The sequence below is a fragment of the Coregonus clupeaformis genome, chromosome 12 (genome assembly GCF_020615455.1).
Source record: "Coregonus clupeaformis isolate EN_2021a chromosome 12, ASM2061545v1, whole genome shotgun sequence".
In the NCBI taxonomy this organism is placed as follows: domain Eukaryota; kingdom Metazoa; phylum Chordata; class Actinopteri; order Salmoniformes; family Salmonidae; genus Coregonus; species Coregonus clupeaformis.
Genome location: NC_059203.1, coordinates 62337306 through 62354191, shown reverse-complemented (window position 1 = coordinate 62354191; position 16886 = coordinate 62337306). Strand labels below are relative to the sequence as shown.

Genomic DNA, 16886 nt, shown 5'->3' with positions numbered 1-16886 from the left:
GCTGATACCCCCACCCAACCGTAACCAGCTAATATGGAAAAATGTGCTGTAGGCTACAGTCAGAGACAGCTGACATTTTTTTTGACAAGGGGTGCATGATTTTTTTTGGGGTATGATTTAGATCAATCAATCAATCAAATGTATTTATAAAGGCGTTTTTACATCAGCAGATGTCACAAAGTGCTATACAGAAACCCAGCCTAAAAGCCCAAACAGCAAGCAATGTTTACCTGAAATTAGATGGCATAGTGTTAATATTACTACTTTTTTTTTTTTTTGCTTTCCTAAATGTTAGCAACACCTCCGCCTTGGTCACTAGTGTAACCAGGAGGAGAGGCCTCATTTAACACAGTAAATTCATCAGGCTTGAGCCATGTCAGGCCAATCACATGAAGATTATGATCAGTGATTAGTTCATTGACTATGGCTGCCTTGGAAGTGAGGGATCTAACATTAAGTAGCCCTATTTTGAGATGTGAGATATCACAATCTCTTTCAATAATGACAGGAAGGGAGGAGGTCTTTATTCCAGTGAGATTGCTAAGGCGAACACCGCCATGTTTAGTTTTGCTCAACCTAGATCGAGGCACAGACACGGGGATAGCTGAGCTGACTACACTGACTGTGCTAGTGGCAGACTCCACTGCCTGGCCTGCACCCTATCTCATTGTGGAGCTAGAGAAGTTAGAGCCTTGTCTATGTTGATAGATAAGATGAGAGCACCCCTCCAGCTAGGATGGAGTCCATCACTCCTCACTCAGCAGGCCAGGCTTGGTCCTGTTCGTGGGTGAGTCCCAGAAAGAGTGCCAATTATCTACAAATTCTATCTTTTGGGAGGGGCAGAAAACAGTTTTCAACCAGCAATTGAGTTGTAAGACTCTGCTGTAGAGATCATCACCCCCTAACTGGGAGGGGGCCAGAGACAATTAATCTTTCTAGCTAATTTACACGCTGAAGCTATGTTGCACTTGTTGATCTCTGACTGTTTAATCCTAACATTGTTGGTGCCGACGTGGATAACAATATGCCTATACTCTCTACGCTCGCCAGTTTTAGCCTTAGCCAGCACCCTCTTCAGATTAGCCTTTACGTCAGTAGCCCTGCCCCCTGGTAAACAGTGTATGATCGCTGGATGAATATTTTTACGTCTAATATTGTGGGTAATGGAGTCGCCAATGACTAGGGTTTTCAATTTGTCCGAGCTAATTGTGGGAGAGCTAATGGTGGGCTGGTCAGACCCAGTAACGGGTGACCTGAGAAGGCTCGGCCTCTGACTCCGATTCGTTGCTTAATGGGGAGAACCGGTTGAAAGTTTCTGTCGGCTGAATGAGCGACACCGGTTGAGCATGCCGACAGCATTTCTTTCCAGAAGCCTTGAGAAAATTGTCCAGTGCGGGGGGATTTATACTACTATCAATACTTACTGGAGGCGCAGACACTGTTTCATCCTTTCCTACACTTAAATTGCCCTTGCCTAACGATTGCATCTGAAGCATCTGAGTCCTTGCAATACGGCTATCCTCACCATAAGGTGATAGTTCTCCTGTATATTATGAGTACAGCAACTGCAATTAGATGGCATAATGTTAATATTACTACTTAGCTTTTTCAGCTGGTGGAGGTCCTGTATAACCATTTCCAGATTTCCGGGGTGAAAAAGTTGAATGGAAAAAAGTATAGCGAGGAAAAATCTAAGACATTGGTAAATGTGTTAAATGTTTGGCAGGTAGCCAAGTAGCAACAAACAGCACAGCAGCACGGAGACAAGTCCGGAAGTTGTGACTTTGTGGCTATGTTTCTGCTTATAATTGCCGACATTTTTGGTAGGCTATTGTTAGTCAATTTGCCTATAATTAGACACATGCAGCTTCTCTTTTGTCATTATATGTTGCCCTAGAAGACTAAGTAAACCCTTGCTCACATTTTGACCCAACATTTTTCTGATAAGATTTCAGTTCGGCTTGGATGCATATTTTATGTGGTTGAAATACTATCAGCTTTTATGATGCTGATAAAGACAGCACGTCTACAGACATACAGTATCTAACTGCGCATTCCCATACTCTCAAGATGCTGAAATAAATATATCATATTTCTACACTGACGTTCCAGAGTAAAGTTTTAGCCTACATTTGGTGTACCGTTTTACTGCAAGAAATGCTTAATTCAGAAGGAGTTAATATTAAGGTTATGTGAGAGGTTATAGACCTACAGTCAGTGTCCAGATTTCAGTTTCCATTTAACCATTAGGGCAGGCTACAGTTCCCTTGACGTGCCTATTTTGAAGTTCCTGTCTTATGACTGTCGAATTTGTAGGCTATAGCACCTCACAATAATCACACATCACATAGCCGGCACTGCTATCATCCTCTTTTACCACTTCACCAAATCATTCCCAAACATTACTTTTCTGGCCCTCCCTTCTCTTTATTTTCAACTCTCCATTTTGCAGCTTTTCTCTTATTGAATTAAACTCCGACATTGTCCTTTTTGCCTCCCTTGATCGACGTGAACTTTTCCTGCCCATACCCAAAAGCATTTGGCAATTGGCATGTAGGCTATTTGGTGCGCGTACAGTTAGGCCCCTAAAGCTTAGGCTTACACACTAAAGCCAGATAGCCTAAAATAATTAAAGAAAAACCTCAATGTAGCCTATAGATATAAATTGCACAATAATGATACATTCATGGATTTCTAAAGGTATTGTTTTCTCTTTATTCAACCCGCATGCCACCCACCAGCCCTTCATCCACACAATATTTCATGACCCTAAACCCGCCCACATCTTCGCTGGGACTGCCGGGTTAAGAGTCAACCCGCACCTCACTACCATGGATGGAACTGGAACTTAGCCCTCCAGTGTTTTTATACATGCAGGCCAGGGGCCTTTTGGTTCGAGTGACACTTTACTGAGTGACAATATGAAAGCCAGTGTTTGTTTACAGGCAGGCAGTAGCTTTAGGGGTGAGGACTGGCCGGGGGCTGGTCCACACATGCACACACTTACGCAAGCACACACACATGCAGGCACACATGCACAGACAAACACATGCATGCACACACGCGCACACACACTTTCCTCACCACTGGCTTAGCCCCTAGCCTACACACTTCCCTGGTCTGATAGGAAAACACAAAGCTAGGAACTTCTCAGCCCCTCCAGAACAAACTTAAAACTGGGATCAATTTCCTGTTGGCTGAAACAGGAGCTGCCGATGTGATGTGCTGCACTGGGAGCCACTGGGGATTGACTAATAGTTGTTGTTTTCAGTCCTTTAATACAATAATTACTTTACCAAATCATAACATGCAAGAGAAGGCAAGGCACCCCACCTCTGCTCACTGAAACAAAAGCTGCTGCTGTTCATGGCGAGCTTCTAGGGGGCTGAATTAATTAATGTTGTTTTCTCTGCTTTTATTTCTATAATAATTACTGTACCAAATCATAAAATAAAACATGCAAGGCAAGGAACCCCATGTGGAGGCGTCAGATTTAGGTTTATGTCTCAAGAGTGACCCTAGGTTTTTTCTGATTAATGTTAAATTAATATCCTGTGGACAGACTATATGTAAACATAAATGGTACACGTGAGAAAAGGAGGAGCATTAGTTCCCGTGCATTTCCAGGGCTTTGGACAAATCACAATTTCGCAGGTGTTAGCATCTTTCGGATTTTGGAAGGGGAGGGGACATTTGACCCATTGATTTGCCGGTAATTTACAAAGACAGAGGGTGGAGCACTTCATTCCGCTTCCGATCCTTGTTCTATCTTCTCTCTTAAGAGGTATGGACACAGAATTTCATCGAGCATCTGACCAATTACACTAGACTTTAGTTCTGGGTTAACCGAGATTACTCTTAATAGGATAAATGTATTTCCCATACGGCACAGAACACACTGCAATTATTGAAACAGGGTAGGGGAGAGGTGTGCATGAGAGTCTATCATAACAGAGGATATGTTTCAAATGGTGCAAATAGAAAAACGAATGTTTCATGAGGACCTGCAGTGTTTTAAAGTATAAGCACATAGGCCTAACGCTTGGTTGGGCACATTCTGCAGCTCAGTTTAGCTTTATTCAGATCGAATGTGGTGAAGGAGATATTTATCTCCAGTGCGCGACGCCCTCACCCGCTCTCGGTTCCTATGAGTAGAATTTACACGCTGAGCGCATAGAGCAGGAGGATGTTTACTGACTCACTCACACACACAGACACTCACTCGTCGCTCCTAGCAGTCGCAGTTTGCACAACAGCCGAGTAGGCGGACAACTCGCCTGGGATGAGTTGGCAGGAAGAGCGGGTTGATTTTACACTACTGGAACTTGACTTCGCGCAGCCCTGGCGAGCACCGTAGCTGCTGGAAGACTAGTCTGTGACTACCCTGCCGCGTTTGCAAGCTCCGTGGACGGGGAAAGTGACAGCAGCATGGTGGCCAAGGATTACCCCTATTACCTCGTCGTGAAGAGGGTGAACTGCTCACTGGAAGTGCAGACAGACAGCAGCAACATCCATCCGGCTAAAGAAGAGGTAGGGAGTTTCATTTGCGATATAACTCTTATCGATTGCATTCAATTGTTGCAGTTTGCACAACGTGAAAAGTAACTTTCGTGCATGCATGTAACGTTACCTGCACACTAAGTGGAGGCAAACTGCACACAGTGAGTGATATGCAGACTGGATACATTTTATAGGACAGATACTGCACTACTACTTTGTTTCGCGTTTGTTGTGGATATTTAATTAAACAATGTTTTTAATTAAACAACGTTAGAGTGAAGAACCACGATAAAGCACATTTAATGCCACGCTACACTGGTTTGGATGATTGCACTATTTTCCAAGTAAAAAAAAAAACATCTGTATTTGTCTATGATGTTGGAGTAAATTACATGAATCACATTGGTAATGTTGTTATTGCGTTTGAGGTATGGACTATAAAAAAAAATATATATATATATATATATATATATATATATATATATACAGTACCAGTCAAAAGTTTGGACACACCTACTCATTCAAGGGTTTTTCTTTATTTTTACTATTTTCTACATTGTAGAATAATAGTGAAGACATCAAAACTATGAAATAACACATTTTTATTTTATATATATTTTTTACCTTTATTTAACCAGGTAAGCCAGTTGAGAACAAGTTCTCATTTACAACTGCGACCTGGCCAAGATAAAGCAAAGCAGTGCGATAAAGACAACAACACAGTTACATATGTGGTAAACAACATAAAGTCAAAAATACAACATAAAATATATATACAGTGTGCGCGAATGTAGTAAGTTATGGAGGTAAGGCAATAAATAAGCCATAGTGCAAAATAGTTAAAATTTCGTATTAACACTGGAATGATAGATGTGCAAATAGAGATACTGGGGTGCAAATTAGCAAAATAAATAACAATATGGGGATGAGGTAGTTGGGTGGGCTAATTTCAGAAAGGCTGTGTACAGGTGCAGTGATCGGTAAGCTGCTCTGACAACTGATACCTAAATTTGTGAGGGAGATGAGTCTCCAGCTTCAGAGATTTTTGCAGTTCGTTCCAGTCATTGGCAGCAGAGAACTGGAAGGAATGGCGGCCAAAGGAGGTGTTGGCTTTGGGGATGACCAGTGAGATATACCTGCTGGAGCGCAGACTACGGTGGGTGTTGCTATGGTGACCAGTGAGCTAAGATAAGGCGGGGATTTGCTTAGCAGTGATTTATAGATGACCTGGAGCCAGTGGGTTTGGTGACGAATATGTAGTGAGGGCCAGCCAACGAGAGCGTACAGGTCACAATGGTGGGTAGTATATGGGGCTTTGGTGACAAAACGGATGGCACTGTGATAGACTACATCCCAATTTGCTGAGTAAAGTGTTGGAGGCTATTTTGTAAATGACATCGGCGAAGTCAAGGATCGGTAGGATCGAGGGTCGTTTTACGAGGGTATGTTTGGCAGCATGAGTGAAGGAGGCTTTGTTGCGAAATAGGAAGCCGATTCTAGATCTAACTTTTGATTGGAGATGCTTAATGTGAGTCTGGAAGGAGAGTTTACAGTCTAACCAGACACCTAGGTATTTGTAGTTGTCCACATACTCTAGGTCAGACCCGCCGAGAGTAGTGATTCTAGTCGGGTGGGCGGGTGCAAGCAGCGTTCGGTTGAAGAGCATGCATTTAGTTTTACTAGTGTTTAAGAGCAGTTGGAGGCTATGGAATCATGTAGTAACCAAAAAAGTGTTAAACAAATCAAAATATATTTTAGATTTGAGATTCTTCAAATAGCCTTTGACAGCTTTGCACACTCTTGGCATTCTCTCAACCAGCTTCACCTGGAATGCTTTTCCAACAGTCTTGAAGGAGTTCCCACATATGCTGAGCACTTGTTGGCTGCTTTTCCTTCACTCTGCGGTCCAACTCATCCCAAACCATCTCAATTGGGTTGAGGTCGGGGGATTGTGGAAGCCAGGTCATCTGATGCAGCACTCAATCACTCTCTTTCTTGGTAAAATAGCCCTTACACAGCCTGGAGGTGTGTTGGGTCATTGTCCTGTTGAAAAACAAATGATAGTCCCACTAAGCCCAAACAAGATGAGATGGCGGATCGCTGCAGAATGCTGTGGTAGCCATGCTGGTTAAGTGTGCCTTGAATTCTAAATAAATCGCAGACAGTGTCACCAGCAAAGCACCCCCACACCATAACACCACCTCCTCCATGCTTTATGGTGGGAACTACACATGCAGAGCTCATCCGTTCACCCACGCCGCGTCTCACAAAGAGACAGCGGTTGGAACCAAAAATCTCAAATTTGGACTCCAGACCAAAAGACAAATTTCCACCGGTCTAATGTCCATTGCTCGTGTTTCTTGGCCCAAGCAGGTGTCTTCTTCTTATTGGTGTCCTTTAGTAGTGGTTTCTTTGCAGCAATTCGACCATGAAGGCCTGATTCACACAGTCCCCTCTGAACAGTTGATGTTGAGGTGTGTCTGTGACTTGAACTCTGAAGCACTTATTTGGGCTGCAATTTCTGAGACTGGTAACTCTAATGAACTTATCCTCTGCAGCAGAGGTAACTCTGGGTCTTCCAATCCTGTGGCGGTCCTCATGAGAGCCAGTTTCATCATAGCGCTTGATGGTTTTTGCGACTGCACTTGAAGTAATTTTCAAAGTCTTAATTTTCCGTATTGACTGACCTTCATTTCTTAAAGTAATGATGGACTGTCGTTTCTCTTGTTCTTGACATAATATGGACTTGGTCTTTTACCAAATAGGGCTATCTTCTGAATACCCCCCCACCTTGTCACAACACAACTGATTGGCTCAAACGCATTAAGGAGGAAAGAAATTCCACAAATTAACTTTTAAGAAGGCACATCTGTTAATTGAAATGCATTCCAGGTGACTACCTCATGAAGCTGGTTGAGAGAATGCCAAGAGTGTACAAAGCTGTCATCAAGGCAAAGGGAAGCTATTTGAAGAAATATAAAATATATTTTGATTTGTTTAACACTTTTTTTGGTGTGAGGAAAAAAACATATGGGGGATTGGAAGTGATGTAGACAATTACATTGGAAGTCACAATCTGTCTGCAATATTAAAGCTAATCTACCCACTAATAAAAATAAGTCGACACAATTTGTGTTTGTTTATTTACGGATAGCCAGGAGCACACGCCAACACTCAGACATCATTTACAAATGAAGCATTTGTGTTTACTGAGTCGCCAGATCAGAGGCAGTAGGGATGACCAAGGGTGTTCTCTTGATAAGTGTGTGAATTGGACCATTTTCCTGTCCTGCTAAGCATTCAAAATGTAACGAGTATGTTTGGGTGTCACGGAAAATTTATGGAGTAAAATGTCATCTTGGTTGTCAAAAAGTTATAAGATCAATAATAATAATAATATGCCATTTAGCAGACGCTTTTATCCAAAGCGACATACAGTCATGCGTGCATAAATTTTTACGTATGGGTGGTCCCGGGGTTCGAACCCACTACCCTGGCGTTACAAGCGCCATGCTCTACCAATTGAGCTACAGACGACCACCCATACATAGATCAAAGATTCACACGCGTGTATAAATTACTACTAAAGGACAATAGGACACACAAGCGACTGCGAGTATAAATGAGTCAACAGTTGAGTCATCTACTTTATGAAATTACAGCCTGATGTGCGCACATTGCTGAATTCAATGTCAATTGCGCTGCTTTCGTGTGTCCCATTTGCAGCGCGCAGGAAAGTGTACAGACGCATGCCACAGTCCTAGCTAGGCTACTAAAATGTTGCAGTCTGGCTTCGGTTTTTAAAGCTTGACAAGGAATAACCCAAAAATAAAACCTGCAAAAAACACCATGCAAAGGAGAAACATGTAGGCCTATTACAGCAACATTATGCCACAGGACTGCTTTGCTAGCGCTGCCATCCAGGTCCTCTATATCAAGCAATGTGGTAGAAAGGCCCGGAAAATTGTTAAAGACTCCAACTACCCAAGCCATAGACTATTCTCTCTGCTTCCGCACGGCAAGCGGTACCGATACATCAAGTCTGGCACCAACCGGCTCTATCCCCAAGCAATAAGACTGATAAATAGCTAACTAAATATATCTCAATGCACACTCACAGGGCCCTACACACTCACACATACACTCACTCCATCTGCTCACTCTCACATAATATGCACATACGTTTATACTGACTCTACACACGCACACCCACTCACATACAAGCTGCTGCTACTCTGTTTATTGTATATCCTGTTGCATAGTCACCTTACCCCTATACATATCTACCTCCATCACTCCAGTAATCCTACACATTATAAATATGGTATTGGAACTGGTCCTGTATATAGTATGCTTACTTATTGTGTTCTTCATATTTCTTCTTATTTCTCGTGTGTTTTGTTTTTCTAGTATTACGTTGTTATTGATTATTGCATTGTTGGGTTCAACACCATAGTGCCCTCAAAGCTCATCACTAAGCTAAGGACCCTGGGACTAAACACTGTATTTGTGCATGTGACATTGAAACTTGAAACATTTGAGCAATAGGCTAGGCTGGCTACTCAACTACAAGACATTTTGAGTGCACCATACAGCAATGCTGCATTCAACCGCACCGGTGATCCATGCAGTGCCACAAAATAAAAAACATGTTTAAATGAACAACCTAGCTACGTCTTTGTTATTTGGAGTTATGAAATACTTTTTGATTAGGGTCACAGCATATTCTGCACGTCTGCAAGCATAGCAGCAAAGGCTGGACAATTAAAAATAATGCAATTAAATTGGGACTGAAACTCTACTCTGGTGCACTTAAACAAAGTTTGCACTAATCCATGTATAGTAATCAGGAGTCACCATTATTCCTTCGCCTGGCTGCTACAATATGCAGCACCATGTCTGTGAATGCTATGAGAGAACAGAATGTGCGAATTCCACTTCTACACTGCAGATAACGACAAGGTGGAGGCCCAATGCTAAATTACTACTGTTATTATATGGTGAATGCTGCTGTTGGAGATACGAAGCTCTGACTCTGAAGTCTTTGTTTCTGGTATAAAAGAGTGTCTGACTGTTATGGAGTGAATCAGTGCAGTGACTTGCAGTACTAATCCAAGCTGTCTGCCCCCAAGGCTTTGTACTGTCCTCAGGTCTACTGTTACTGCACTGAGAAGAGCAGTCATGCTTTTCACAGAAAGGAAAGTGACTACTAATACCCTGGCCTTTCTAACAGTACAGAGAACACCCCTGTGGCAATGTTGGGACGGGGGCCCCCCACAACACCTGAGGTTTCCTATTGCTCATTGTAATAGGAAGAAGCTACTGTGGAGCCCGGTGTCAGCAGAATTTGACATGGGACTCATGCAGGGCAAATTGCAACCACTGATGGGCACTATATTATTGCCATCTAATCTCTCATTAAACCATCAATACAAGCTAAAATCAACCGCACACAGCTGTTTTCAGTTGAAACCATCATCTGCCACCGATTTACCGCTCGCTAACGTTAATGTCAAGTTTGATCTTTTAGTGCTGATTGCAACAAGATGATTTCGCCCTCTGGTGGATGTTATCATCGGAACATTTAAATCTGGCATTTTTATTTTTAAAAAATGTTCACCTTTATTTAACCAGGTAAGCCAGTTGAGAACAAGTTCTCATTTACAACTGCGACCTGGCCAAGATAAAGCAAATCAAATTTGAGCAGATTAAGGGTGATTTTATCATTTATCATTCTGTACAACTGAAATAAAGTATTTCATTACAATTTATATTATCCATTTAATGATTTACTTGTCTTAATAAAACATGACCATTTCTTATCAAGAGGGTAAAAGGAAATATTCCTGAACTGTAGGCTACACATTTGAACCTAAATCGTGATTGTGTTGTATTTTGAATCAAATTATATTGTATTTTAATCAAGTTATTTAAAGTTGCACAAATATATATATTTTTTATGGTGTTTGGGCTGGTAGTGAAGAGTAACATTTCCTATGTTGTGTGCATAGCGGAAATTATTTATCTCAAATGTATTTGTAGAACAACGTGATTACACTCATTAGTGAACCTTAATACAGCGCCTTGTAAAAAAGTATTCATCCCCCTTGGCGTTTTTCCTATTTTGTTGCATTATAACCTGTGTTTTAAATTGATTTTTATTTGCATTTCATGTAATGGACATACACAAAATAGTCCAAATTGGTGAAGTGAAATGAAAAAAATAACTTGTTTCAAAACATTCAAAAAAATAAATAATGGAAAAGTGGTGCGTGCATATGTATTCACCCCTTTTGCTATGAAGCCCCTAAATAAGATCTGGTGCAACCAATTACCTTCAGAAGTCACATAATTAGTTAGATTGCACACAGGTGGACTTTATTTAAGTGTCACATGATCTCAGTATATATACACCTGTTCTGAAAGGCCCCAGAGTCTGCAACACCACTAAGCAAGGGGCACCACCAAGCAAGCGGCACCATGAAGACCAAGGAGCTCTCCAAACAGGTCAGGGACAAAGTTGTGGAAAAGTACAGATCAGGGTTTGGTTATAAAAAATATCAGAAACTTTGAACATCCCACAGAGCACCATTTAAATTCATTATTAAAAAATGGAAAGAATATGGCACCACAACAAACCTGCCAAGAGAGGGCCGTCCACCAAAACTCAAGGACCAGGCAAGGAGGGCATTAATCAGAGGCAACAAATAGACCAAAGATAACCCTGAAGGAGCTGCAAAGCTCCACAGCGGAGATTGGAGTATCTGTCCATAGGACCACTTTAAGCCGTACACTCCACAGAACTGGCCTTTGCGGAAGCGTGGCCTGAAAAAAAGCCATTGCTTAAAGAAAAAAATAAGCAAACATGTTTGGTGTTCGCCAAAAAGCATGTGGGAGACTCCCCAAACATATGGAAGAAGGTACTCTGGTCAGATGAGACAAAAATTGAGCTTTTTGGCCATCAAGGAAAACGCTATGTCTGGCGCAAACCCAACACCTCTCATCACCCTGAGAACACCATCCCCACAGTGAAGCATGGTGGTGGCAGCATAATGCTGTGGGGATGTTCTTCATCGGCAGGGACTGGGAAACTGGTCAGAATTGAAGGAATGATGTATGGCGCTAAATACAGGGAAAATTCTGTTTCAGTCTTCCAGAGTTTTGAGACTGGGACGGAGGTTCACCTTCCAGCAGGACAATGACCCTAAGCATACTGCTAAAGCAACACTCGAGTGGTTTAAGGGGAAATATTTAAATGTTTTGGAATGGCCTAGTCAAATCCCAGACCTCAATCCAATTGAGAATCTGAGGTATGGCTTAAAGATTGCTGTACACCAGCGGAACCCATCCAACTTGAAGGAGCTGGAGCAGTTTTACCTTGAAGAATGGGCAAAAATCCCAGTGGCTAGATGTGCCCAGCTTATTGAGACATACCCCAAGAGACTTGCAGCTGTAATTGCTGCAAAAGTTGGCTCTACAGAGTATAGACTTTTATGCAAGCTAATTTTTTTCTTCTCATATCTTGTTTGTTTCACAATTTTATTTTATGTTGCATCTTCAAAGTGGTAGGCATGTTGTGTAAATCAAATCATACAAAACCCCCCAAAATCCATTTTAATTCCAGGTTGTAAGGCAACAAAATAGGAAAAATGCCAAGGGGGGTGAATACTTTCGCAAGCCACTGTATGTTCCTACAGGCTGCTGTAGCATATTGTACTTTATTGAAGAAATGTCTGAATGGGAAAGATGGAGTAGGGAGAGTAATTTTGTATTATTTGGAAGTCATCTTAACCAAATAAACATACGCAACGTGCTTTGTTTTATAATGATATTTATATTGTCTGTTAAACGTTGCTGCATTCCATATCACTATTATTTCCAATGTGGTATTTAATAAAAAATGATGCCTCGATGTAGGCATAATTTGGCTAAGTAATTGTCTGCAAATGAATGTGTTAACTAAATCATCATAACTGATATAAGCTACATTTCCAGTGGAATTATTTTATTTTGGTTGTAGGGCTTGGTGATATGGCCAAAATATTATATCACAATAGTTGTTTCATTTTTGAAAGTAAATCAAATCAAATGTTGTCACATGCACAGAATACAGTGAAATGCTTACTTACAAGCCCTTAACCAACAATGCAGTTTTAAGAAAAATAAGTGTTAAGTAAAAAATAGATAAGTAAAAATAGAAAAATAACATAATTAAAGAGTAGCAGTAAAATAACTGTAGCGAGGCTATATACAGGGGGTACTGGTACAGAGCCAATGTGCGGGGGCACAAGTTAGTGGAGGTAATTGAGGTAATATGTACATGTGGGTAGAGGTAAAGTGACTATGCGTAGATAATAAACAGAGAGTAGCTGCGTAAAAAGAGGGAGTGTGGGGACAATGTAAATAGTCCGGGTAACCATTTGATTACCTGTTCAGGAGTTTTATGGCTTGGGGGTAGAAGCTGTTAAGAAGCCTTTTGGACCTAGACTTGGTGCTCCGGTACCGCTTGCTGTGCGGTAGCAGAGAGAACAGTCCATGACTAGGGTGGCTTGAGTCTTTGGCAATTTTTAGGGGCTTCCTCTGACAACGCCCGGTATAGAGGTCCTGGATGGCAGGAAACTTGGCCCCAGTGATGTACTGGGCCGTACGCACTACACTCTGTAGTGCCTTGTGCTTGGAGGTCGAGCAGTTGCCATACCAGGTGGTGTCCAACCAGGCAGAATGCTCTCGATGGTGCAGCTGTATAAGTTTTTGAGGATCTGAGGACCCATGCCAAATCTTTTCAGTCTCCTGAGGGGGAATAGGCTTTGTCGTACCCTCTTCACGACTGTCTTGGTGTGTTTGGACCATGATAGTTTGTTGGTGATGTGGACACCAAAGAACTTGAAGCTCACAACCTGCTCCACTACAGCCCTGTTGATGAGAATGGGAACGTGCTCGGTCCACCTTTTCCTCTAGTCCACAATAATCTCCTTTGTCTTGGTCATGTTGAGGGAGAGGTTGTTATCCTGGCACCACACGGCCAGGTCTCTGACTTCCTCCCTATAGGCTGTCTCATCATTGTCGGTGATCAGGCCTACCACTGTTGTGTCATCGCCAAACTTAATGATGGTGTTGGAGTCTTGCTTGGCCATGCAGTCATGGGTGAACAGGGATTACAGGAGGGGACTGAGCACGCACCCCTGAGGGGCCCCCGTGTTGAGGATCAACGTGGCAGATGTGTTGTTACCTACCCTTACCACCTGGGGGCGGCCCTTCAGGAAGTCCAGGATCCAGTTGCAGAGGGAGGTGTTTAGTCCCAGGGCCCTTAGCTTAGTGATGAGCTTTGAGGGCACTATGGTGTTGAACGCTGAGCTGTAGTCAATGAATAGCATTCTCATGTAGGTGTTCCTTTTGTCCAGGTGGGAAAGGGCAGTGTAGAGTGCAATAGAGATTGCATCAGCTGTGGATCTGTTGGGACGGTATGCAAATTGGAGTGGGTCTAGGGTTTCTGGGATAATGGTGTTGATGTGAGCCATTACCTGCCTTTCAAAGCACTTCATGGCTACAGACGTGAGTGATACGTGTCGGTAGTCATTTAGGCAGGTTACCATAGTGTTCTTGGGCACAGGGACTATGGTGGTCTGCTTGAAACATGTTGGTCTTACAGACTCAGTCAGGGACAGGTTGAAAATGTCAGTGAAGACTCTTGCCAGTTGGTCAGTGCATGCTCGGAGTACACGTCCTGATAATCCATCTGGCTCTACGGCCTTGTGAATGTTGACCTGTTTAAGGGTTTACTCACAGACGGAGATCGTGATCACCGTCGTCCGGAACAGCTGATGCTTCAGTGTTGCTTGCTTCGGAGCGAGCATAGAAGTAATTTAGGTCGTCTGGTAGGCTCGTATCACTGGGCAGCTTGCAGCTGTGCTTCCCTTTTGTAATCCGTAATAGTTTGCAAGCCCTGCCGCACCCGATGAGTGTCGGAGCCGGTGTAGTACGATTCAATCTTAGTCCTGTATGACGCTTTGCCTGTTTGATAGTTCGTCGGAGGGCATAGCGGGATTTCTTATAAGCGTCCGGGTTAGAGTCCCGCTCCTTGAAAGCGGCAGCTCTACCTTTTAGCTCAGTGCGGTTGTTGGCTTCTGGTTGGGGTATGTACGTACGGTCTTGTGGGGACGACATCATCGATGCACTTATTGATGAAGCTAGTGACTGATGTGGTGTACTCCTCAATGCCATTCGAAGAATCCCAGAACGTATTCCAGTCTGTGCTAGCAAAACATTCCTGTAGCTTAGCATCTGCGTCATCTGACCACTTCTGTATTGAGCGAGTCACTGGTACTTCCTGTTGTAGTTTTTGCTTGTATGCAGGAATCAGGAGGCAAGAATTATGGTCAGATTTGCCAAATGGAGGGAGAGCTTTGTATGCGTATCTGTGTGTGGAGTAAACGTGGTCTAGAGTGTTTATTTTGTTTAAATTTTTTCTCTGGTTGCACATTTAACATGCTGGTAGAAATTAGGTAGAACAAATTTAAGTTTCCCTGCATTAAAGTCTCCGGCCACTAGGAGCGCCGCCTCTGGATGAGCATTTTCCTGTTTGCTTATGGCCTTATACAGCTTGTTGAGTGCAGTCTTAGTGCCAGCATCGGTTTGTGGTGGTAAATAGACAGCTACGAAAAATATAGATAAACTCTCTTGGTAAATAGTGTGGTCTACAGCTTATCATGAGATACTCTACCTCAGGCGAGCAAAACCTGGAGACTTCCTTAATATTAGATTTTGTGCACCAGCTGTTATTTACAAATATACACAGACAACCACCCCTTGTCTAACCGGAAGCAGCTGTTCTATCTTGCCGATGCACCGAAAACCCCGCCAGCTGTATGTTATCCATGTCGTCGTTAAGCCACGACTCTGTGAAACATAAGATATTACAGTTTTTAATGTCCCGCGGGTAGAATATTCTTGATCGGAGCTCATCCATTTTATTATCCAATGATTGTACGTTGGCTAATAGGACTGATGGTGGAGGCAGATTACCCACTCGCTGTCGGATCCTTACAAGGCACCCCGACATACGTCCCCGATATCTCTGTCTCATCTTCATGCGAATTACGGGGATTTGGGCCTTGTCGGGTGTCTGAAGTATATCGTTCGCGTCCGACTCGTTAAAGAAAAAATCGTCGTCCAGCACGAGGTGAGTAAACGCTGTCCTGATAGCCAGAAGCTCTTTTTGGTCATGAGACGGTGGCAGAAACATTATGTACAAAATCAGTTACAAATAATACGAAAAAACACACACAATAGCACAATTGGTTAGGAGCCTGTAAAACGGCAGCCATCTCCTCCGGCGCCATTATATCCTTGCCGCTCCTTGTCATGCGAACAATGATGGTATTTTATGTTTTTAAATAATACAAGTTCTTAATTTGCTTTATGAGTAGTGCAGGACCCTAGGGTGGCAACACATACATTGTATGTTATTTCAATGGGTCTTTCTCCATTCTGATTGTTTTATACTGTTCAATCAAACTTAAACCCCCCCCAAAAAATTCAGCATTTTCATACATTTCTGCATTTCTCAAATGAGATCATTTCCACACTGCCATGTAGGGCTTCACATAGTCTTGCGTTGCCATACCTCCAAAATCACCTCGTCGTCATGCCTCCCTTGGAGGTCTGGAGAATTTTGTAATACAAAAACGTTTTAAATGGTCCGCAAGATTTTGATTAGATGTTACATTTCATGAACCCTTCCCCCACATGCCCGTTGGTGCTAGGTTAGTGCTATCCAGCATCCTTGGGACGTCCCAACCCTAACCTTGACCCCTACCATAACATTTAACAGATGTTAATGCTGGTGTATTGAAATGCTTGTGTTCCTAGCTCCAACAGTGCAGTAGTATCTAACAATTCACAACAATACACAAATCTAAAAGTAAAAATGGAATTAAGAAATGTATAAATATTTGGACGAGCATTGTCAGAGTGGCATTGACTTAAATAAAGTAGAATATAATACAGTATATACATATGAGATGAGTAAAGCAGTATGTAAACATTATTAAAGTGACTAGTGTTCCATTATTAAAGTGTCCAGTGATTCTATGTATATAGGGCAGCAGCCTCTAAGGTGCAGGGTTGAGTAACCGGGTGGTAGCCGGCTAGTGATGGCTATTTAACAGTCTGATGGCCTTGAGATAGAAGCAGTTTTTCAGTCTCTCTGTCCCAGCTTTGAGGTACCTGTACTGACCTCGCCTTCTGGATGATAGTGGGGTGAACAGGCCGTGGCTCGTGTGGTTGATGTCCTTGATGATCTTTTTGGCCTTCCTGTGAGATCGGGTGCTGTAGGTGTCCTGGAGGGCAGGCAGTGTGTTTCCACCTTCTCCACTGACTGATAACCT

At 42.6% G+C, this 16886-nt stretch overlaps 1 protein-coding gene across 3 annotated transcripts in view; it reads left to right on the top strand.

Moving 5' to 3' along the window:
* LOC121578337 (rho guanine nucleotide exchange factor 3) overlaps nucleotides 1–16886 on the top strand; it is a 133814-nt gene that overhangs the window by 90987 nt on the left and 25941 nt on the right. Inside the window, exon 1 of one of the 3 annotated variants that reach the window (XM_041892653.1) lies at nucleotides 3908–4530. The exons of the other annotated variants lie outside the window; for them this stretch is intronic. Within the exon in view, the coding sequence (XP_041748587.1) occupies nucleotides 4429–4530 (102 nt within the window). The 5' untranslated portion in view covers nucleotides 3908–4428. Of the gene's footprint in view, nucleotides 1–3907; nucleotides 4531–16886 lie in introns of those variants that run through there. 3 annotated transcript variants of the gene reach the window in all.